Raw genomic sequence first — 8,189 nt, 5'->3', positions numbered from 1 at the left:
GGCGGCTTCTGACTGTGAGGAAGAACGTGAAGCATTAATGTGAATAATATCATTTCCTTCTCCTCACCGGTGTCTTTGAAGACCCTTTCGTCCGGCTGAGCCACCGAGCAGAGGCTGTTCAGCACCAGCGTTCCCAGCTTCAGCGCGTTACGTTCGGAGCTCTTGTAGTAGTCCAGGGAGTTGTGGGTAAGCAGGAACCAGCGCTTCTTCAGCTTCAGCGAGGCCTTCGTACTGTTCCTCATCTCTTTGTGCAGCCAGCCTGGTGGAAACAAAGGAATCAGGACAAAAGGTTTACAGTCGGCTCCACATTGCAGCAGCAATCACAACACTATTGTGGAAGCACAACTGCAGTTTAACAATAATAATAATCATTAACTCGTCAGGTTTGTGTTGTTTGTCAGATAAATGCTCAACACGTTGATGGAGTTCGGTGTGAGCTGCCACGCCGACTCCACTGCAAAGCAGAACTTTAAGTAAAAAGTAGAACAAGTTTAAAATGTAAAGAGAACCCAATAAGTCAACGGCTTCCACAACAAACCTGCTGCTGTTGCTCTAGCATTGTTCATATCTGTGAATCTGATCTATATGTCTGCCTGAAATGCATTCTGGGACGGACTCCAGCCCCGGAGCCGCCCTTTAAAGGCATCGAGGGTAAAGGGCCGTCGAGCCGTCGAGCCGTCACCTCGGATGATGAACTCCTGGCCGTCGACCCGGGTGTCTCCTTTGGAGCGCTGCAGCAGGGTGATCCAGTGATGCATCTCCTCGGGCGTGTCGGCGTTGCAGTGCAGCACGCGGTTCGCCGTGATCATGACGAAGGAGTTCGGCCTGTGACGGTTCAGAGTTCACGGTCAGAGGAAGAAGAGAGAAGACAAGAATCTAACATAACTCTGTTATGACACAGTAAGACGGACTGTGCTGTGTTTCCTTCATGACACACTGTACCATGACTTCTTATGATTCTTTAATACAAAGTCATAACAAGTCATAGTATAGTACGTCTTGAAAAATCATGAAAAAGTCATACTCTAGTCCTAATAAGTCATAGTCTGACGTCATGATAGTAGTCAGTATATGATTTCATTTGGCTGCTTCTAGATGTTAGAGAGACCTTTCTTCTGATTAGAACTCTCTGACTGGCAGACGAAAATATCTTCCACAAACTTTAAATGAAAACATTGTAATTAAACAGTTATTAAATCTGTTATTAAAACTGTTATTAAAGCTGTCATTAAATCTGTTATTAAAGCTGTTATTAAAGCTGTCATTAATGCTGTTATTAAAGCTGTCATTAAAGCTGTCATTAAATCTGTCATTAAAGCTGTTATTAAATCTGTTATAAATCTGTTATTAAATCTGTCATTAAAGCTGTTATTAAATCTGTTATTAAATCTGTCATTAAAGCTGTCATTAAAGCTGTTATTAAAGCTGTTATTAAATCTGGTATTAAATCTGTTATTAAAGCTGTTATTAAATCTGTTATTAAAGCTGTTATTAAAGCTGTTATTAAAGCTGTTATTAAAGCTGTTATTAAAGCTGTTATTAAATCTGTTATTAAAGCTGTTATTAAATCTGTTATTAAATCTGTTATTAAATCTGTTATTAAAGCTGTTATTAAATCTGTTATTAAAGCTGTTATTAAATCTGTTATTAAATCTGTTATTAAATCTGTTATTAAATCTGTTATAAATCTGTTATTAAATCTGTCATTAAAGCTGTTATTAAATCTGTTATTAAATCTGTCATTAAAGCTGTTATTAAATCTGTTATTAAATCTGTTATTAAATCTGTTATTAAATCTGTTATTAAATCTGTTATTAAATCTGTCATTAAAGCTGTTATTAAAGCTGTCATTAAAGCTGTTATTAAATCTGTTATTAAATCTGTTATTAAATCTGTTATTAAATCTGTCATTAAATCTGTCATTAAAGCTGTTATTAAAGCTGTCATTAAAGCTGTTATTAAATCTGTTATTAAAGCTGTCATTAAAGCTGTCATTAAATCTGTTATTAAAGCTGTTATTAAATCTGTTATTAAATCTGTTATTAAATCTGTCATTAAATCTGTCATTAAAGCTGTCATTAAAGCTGTCATTAAAGCTGTTATTAAATCTGTTATTAAAGCTGTTATTAAAGCTGTTATTAAAGCTGTTATTAAATCTGTTATTAAATCTGTTATTAAAGCTGTCATTAAATCTGTCATTAAATCTGTTATTAAATCTGTTATTAAATCTGTCATTAAAGCTGTTATTAAAGCTGTCATTAAAGCTGTCATTAAATCTGTTATTAAAGCTGTTATTAAATCTGTTATTAAAGCTGTTATTGAAGCTGTTATTAAAGCTGTTATTAAAGCTGTTATTAAAGCTGTTATTGAAGCTGTTATTAAAGCTGTTATTAAAGCTGTTATTAAAGCTGTTATTAAATCTGTCATTAAAGCTGTCATTAAAGCTGTTATTAAAGCTGTTATTAAAGCTGTTATTGAAGCTGTCATTAAAGCTGTTATTAAAGCTGTTATTAAAGCTGTTATTAAAGCTGTTATTAAAGCTGTTATTGAAGCTGTTATTGAAGCTGTCATTAAAGCTGTTATTAAAGCTGTTATTAAAGCTGTTATTAAATCTGTTATTAAAGCTGTCATTAAAGCTGTTATTAAAGCTGTCATTAAAGCTGTTATTAAAGCTGTTATTGAAGCTGTTATTAAATCTGTTATTAAAGCTGTCATTAAAGCTGTTATTAAAGCTGTCATTAAAGCTGTTATTAAAGCTGTTATTGAAGCTGTCATTAAAGCTGTTATTAAAGCTGTTATTAAATCTGTTATTAAAGCTGTCATTAAAGCTGTTATTAAAGCTGTCATTAAAGCTGTTATTAAAGCTGTTATTGAAGCTGTCATTAAAGCTGTTATTCAATTTGTTATTAAAGCTGTTATTAAAGCTGTTATTAAATCTGTTATTAAAGCTGTCATTAAAGCTGTTATTAAAGCTGTCATTAAAGCTGTTATTAAAGCTGTTATTGAAGCTGTCATTAAAGCTGTTATTCAATTTGTTATTAAAGCTGTCATTAAAGCTGTTATTAAAGCTGTTATTGAAGCTGTCATTAAAGCTGTTATTCAATTTGTTATTAAAGCTGTTATTAAAGCTGTCATTAAAGCTGTTATTAAAGCTGTTCCTAAAGCTGTCATTAAAGCTGTTATTAAAGCTGTTATTGAAGCTGTCATTAAAGCTGTTATTCAATCTGTTATTAAAGCTGTCATTAAAGCTGTCATTAAAGCTGTTATTAAAGCTGTTATTGAAGCTGTCATTAAAGCTGTTATTCAATCTGTTATTAAAGCTGTTATTAAAGCTGTCATTAAAGCTGTTATTAAATCTGTTATTAAATCTGTTATTAAAGCTGTTATTAAATCTGTTATTAAAGCTGTTATTGAAGCTGTTATTAAAGCTGTTATTAAAGCTGTTATTAAAGCTGTTATTGAAGCTGTTATTAAAGCTGTTATTAAAGCTGTTATTAAAGCTGTTATTAAATCTGTCATTAAAGCTGTCATTAAAGCTGTTATTAAAGCTGTTATTAAAGCTGTTATTGAAGCTGTCATTAAAGCTGTCATTAAAGCTGTTATTAAAGCTGTTATTAAAGCTGTTATTAAAGCTGTTATTAAAGCTGTTATTAAAGCTGTTATTAAAGCTGTTATTAAAGCTGTTATTAAAGCTGTTATTAAAGCTGTTATTAAATCTGTTATTAAAGCTGTTATTGAAGCTGTTATTAAAGCTGTTATTAAAGCTGTTATTAAAGCTGTTATTGAAGCTGTTATTAAAGCTGTTATTAAAGCTGTTATTAAAGCTGTTATTAAATCTGTCATTAAAGCTGTCATTAAAGCTGTTATTAAAGCTGTTATTAAAGCTGTTATTGAAGCTGTCATTAAAGCTGTCATTAAAGCTGTTATTAAAGCTGTTATTAAAGCTGTCATTAAAGCTGTTATTAAAGCTGTCATTAAAGCTGTTATTAAAGCTGTTATTAAAGCTGTCATTAAAGCTGTTATTAAAGCTGTTATTAAAGCTGTTATTGAAGCTGTTATTAAAGCTGTCATTAAAGCTGTTATTAAAGCTGTCATTAAAGCTGTTATTAAAGCTGTTATTGAAGCTGTCATTAAAGCTGTTATTAAAGCTGTTCCTAAAGCTGTCATTAAAGCTGTTATTAAAGCTGTTATTGAAGCTGTCATTAAAGCTGTTATTCAATCTGTTATTAAAGCTGTCATTAAAGCTGTCATTAAAGCTGTTATTAAAGCTGTTATTGAAGCTGTCATTAAAGCCGTTATTCAATCTGTTATTAAAGCTGTTATTAAAGCTGTTATTAAATCTGTTATTAAATCTGTTATTAAAGCCGTTATTAAAGCTGTTATTAAATCTGTTCCTAAAGCTGTCATTAAAGCTGTTATTAAAGCTGTTATTAAATCTGTTATTAAAGCTGTTATTAAATGTGTTATTAAAGCTGTTATTAAAGCTGTTATTAAATCTGTCATTAAATCTGTTATTAAAGCTGTCATTAAAGCTGTTATTGAAGCTGTTATTAAAGCTGTCATTAAAGCTATTATTAAAGCTGTCATTAAAGCTGTTATTAAAGCTGTTATTAAAGCTGTTATTGAAGCTGTTATTAAAGCTGTTATTAAAGCTGTTATTAAAGCTGTCATTAAAGCTGTTATTAAAGCTGTTATTAAAGCTGTTATTGAAGCTGTTATTAAAGCTGTCATTAAAGCTGTTATTGAAGCTGTTATTAAAGCTGTCATTAAAGCTATTATTAAAGCTGTCATTAAAGCTGTTATTAAAGCTGTTATTAAAGCTGTTATTGAAGCTGTCATTAAAGCTGTTATTAAAGCTGTTATTAAAGCTGTCATTAAAGCTGTTATTAAAGCTGTTATTGAAGCTGTTATTAAAGCTGTCATTAAAGCTGTTATTAAAGCTGTTATTAAAGCTGTCATTAAAGCTGTCATTAAAGCTGTTATTAAAGCTGTCATTAAAGCTGTTATTAAATCTGTTATTAAAGCTGTTATTAAAGCTGTTATTAAAGCTGTTCCTAAAGCTGTTATTAAAGCTGTCATTAAAGCTGTTATTAAAGCTGTTCCTAAAGCTGTCATTAAAGCTGTTATTAAAGCTGTTATTAAAGCTGTCATTAAAGCTGTTATTCAATCTGTTATTAAAGCTGTTATTAAAGCTGTTATTAAAGCTGTCATTAAAGCTGTTATTCAATCTGTTATTAAAGCTGTCATTAAAGCTGTCATTAAATTTGTTATTAAATCTGTTATTAAAGCCGTTATTAAAGCTGTTATTAAATCTGTTCCTAAAGCTGTCATTAAAGCTGTTATTAAAGCTGTTATTGAACCTAACGTGACCGTTAAAATGAGCATTCAAATGTTTTTATCGAACAGACACTTCAAATACTAAATAATAACAGAAGTGTGTGCAGCAGGTCTGCACAAAGAAAAGCCAGAGACGAGACGTGACTGAAGACGAGGTCCTCACCTCTCGGGATTATCTGCTGCACAAACCGAATCGATCATCCCCACGTCCAGCGTGCCCTGAAGAGACAGAGGAGGCTCAGTCACAGCGTTCAGGGTTGGGATAATGAGATTGACCTTCTTCTGCCCCCATGGAAACCAATTATCTCTCACACACACACACACACACACACACACACACACACACACACACACACACACACACACACACACACACACAGACAAGATGTGTCTTTACCAACACACCTGTGTGCTGTTCAACACAAACGACCACAACAGAATAGAAAAGAACAAACAAACGCGGTCGAGTGGATTCAGAATGAACCGAACATTGTTCAGATGATGACTCAGTCAAAGTCAAAGGAAACTGAAGGAAAGATCAGAATCTGCTTTATTGGATGTAAAGATGTCAGCAGATGCAGGTTTGCTCGAATTAAAGAGACGCTGCATCGTGTGGAGATGTATTAAGTGTAATTGATTATGTCTTGTTGTTGTTGTTGTTATTAGCTGTTGCTCATGGTAATGTTCCTGAGCGTAACTGTGTACACTGGATGTATTAGACCACAGTGGTCCATGCTGTACATCAAGGATCAGGATTGTTTTGCATCAATGTGATTAAATATTTAGACGTTTCTGATGTCTTTTCCTCTGGTTTAGCCAAAAACAGATGCAGAAAATATGTGTATGTGACATGTTATGTGTGAAGCAGCGGAATCAGGTAGAAATCTGAGCATTTATTCAGACTCTTCACATGAGAGCTTTGCTTCCCCGGCAGTACTCACCACAGCATTCTGGGGGTTGGCCTGCTCGTCGTGCATCTCTCTGATCTCCTGCTCTGTAGAGCCGTGGACCTGACTCAGCACGCTGAACCACTGGCTGTAAACACGGAGACAACATCAGCATCAGCATCAGCATCAACATCGGCATCAACATCAACATCAACATCAACGTCAGCATGAGCATCATCAGCATGAGCATCAACATCAGCATCAGCATGAGGATCATCATCAACATCAACGTCAGCATGAGCATCAACATCAAAGGAACAATTTATTTTGGGATAGTGTATCATGATTTATATTCAAAATTATTTTGTATTTTAAGCCTCATTTGCTTTCGTTTCATCTGCCATCAAATGTTAAATATATTGAAGTTGACACACCTCTGTTTCTCAGATGTAAAAAGAGTTTTCATTTGATGAAATTAACATTCGTCCAGTGTAAATTCAAGTCCAAGATATAACCTTTCGGAAAATGTTGTATTAATGCATCCCTATTACTATCTATGTGTAGACTGTACAGTAAGAACGCAGGGATAATAAATACATGTGTGTGTGTAGAAATAAAGTAAATGTAACGGAGAAATGATAACAGTAGAATGATAAGTGTGACGTCAGCATTGTAATGTTTTGGACTTCATCTCTGCATGAAAGATGATACACAGCGTACATTAAACGGTAATAACGGGAGAAACACGATGTACCTGGCGTCCTCGGCGGACTCTGCGATCAGGTGGAAGGTCCTCTCTGGCATCACGATGTTGATTCCGTTCTCCTTACCGGTGTTATCGATGATTTCTCTGCAGATCACAAGAAACAGAAACAGATCAATCTCTCCAGAAGTGTGTCTCCTTCGAGGGCTCGGCTTGAAATTCATCTTTACTGCAAAAAAAAACATTTAAAAAATCAATTTATAGTACAGCACGTCATAAAAAGGCAGTTTGGCCATGAAATGTATTAAAAGATGTCATAGTATAGTGTGTCATGAAGGGTGCAATGACAAAGCCTGCAATAAAAATAATAAAGTCCTAAAGTAACCTTACACTTTCAATAGTTTCAATCATTTTCAAAACAACCAACAGAAAAACAAAAGAAGAATATAAATGTATGTAAGAAAGACACAAAGGTTCTGGATTTACACTTCTAGAAAAGAAGCTTCAAGTTACTTCAATACTGTTCTTGTAAAATCAGCATCTAGTGGTCATTAGAAGAACTGCATCCCAGTTATCGAGACAATATTGTAATTATGATCATTTCAGATGTCAGATGTCTAGCTGTGTCCGTTTCCTTAATTCTAAATCTCAGCCTGCACGTCCAACACGCAATAATGTAAATGAGCTTCACCAACACCAATTACCGCCCACTCCCCATTCTGTTTGATTACTAAGAAGTAATAAAGTATTAATAATTGATACTAGTTATTGTTGCCAGCAATAAAAGATAAAAAAGTGAACAAATTTGATGTCTTCAGGTCTTTAAACTGACTCGGCCATGTTTGATGACATCACACATGAGATTCCTGAGCTGGTGCGATTGGTCCTTACTTGGCGTCGTGCATGTCCAGCACCCCCTTCATCTTGTCCTCGCCGTCGTTCTCAAAGTACGTGAGCTTGCTCTGCCGCAGCACGAACCAGCGGCGCTTCCAGTTGCGGCGGGACAGCGTGGACGAGCCGCCTCCCTTCTTGTGGAGCCAGCCCTGCTTCAGAGCCTCCTGCTTGGCCCGGAACCACAGGAAGGTCTCGTCCTTCAGAACGCACCAGCGCCGCTTCCACGTGTTCATCAGACCGCCTGCAGAGGAAACGCACGTCGTCACACTCGTCTGAACATATGAAAATGGTTGTGCTGCTCATTCTATTTTAGTTTTGTGAGTAAGTCAGAAACGTAAAAAAACGACGTTTCTTTATTTCCATTGTGA

The 8,189-nt window shown here is 34.6% G+C and overlaps 1 protein-coding gene across 1 annotated transcript in view; it reads right to left on the bottom strand.

Moving 5' to 3' along the window:
• myo10 (myosin X) overlaps positions 1-8,189 on the bottom strand; it is a 105,239-nt gene that overhangs the window by 6,005 nt on the left and 91,045 nt on the right. Inside the window, exons 27-32 of the mRNA XM_079285468.1 lie at positions 7,819-8,062; positions 6,979-7,074; positions 6,279-6,372; positions 5,501-5,556; positions 683-825; positions 68-259 (exon numbers count right to left, since the gene is read on the bottom strand). Of these exons, the coding sequence (XP_079141594.1) occupies positions 68-259; positions 683-825; positions 5,501-5,556; positions 6,279-6,372; positions 6,979-7,074; positions 7,819-8,062 (825 nt within the window). The remainder of the gene's footprint in view (positions 1-67; positions 260-682; positions 826-5,500; positions 5,557-6,278; positions 6,373-6,978; positions 7,075-7,818; positions 8,063-8,189) is intronic.

This window comes from Melanostigma gelatinosum (genome assembly GCF_949748355.1).
Source record: "Melanostigma gelatinosum genome assembly, chromosome: 15".
Taxonomy (NCBI): Eukaryota; Metazoa; Chordata; class Actinopteri; order Perciformes; family Zoarcidae; genus Melanostigma; species Melanostigma gelatinosum.
The sequence above is the reverse complement of the archived record's forward strand: the minus strand, read 5'-3'. Positions and strand labels throughout refer to the sequence as shown.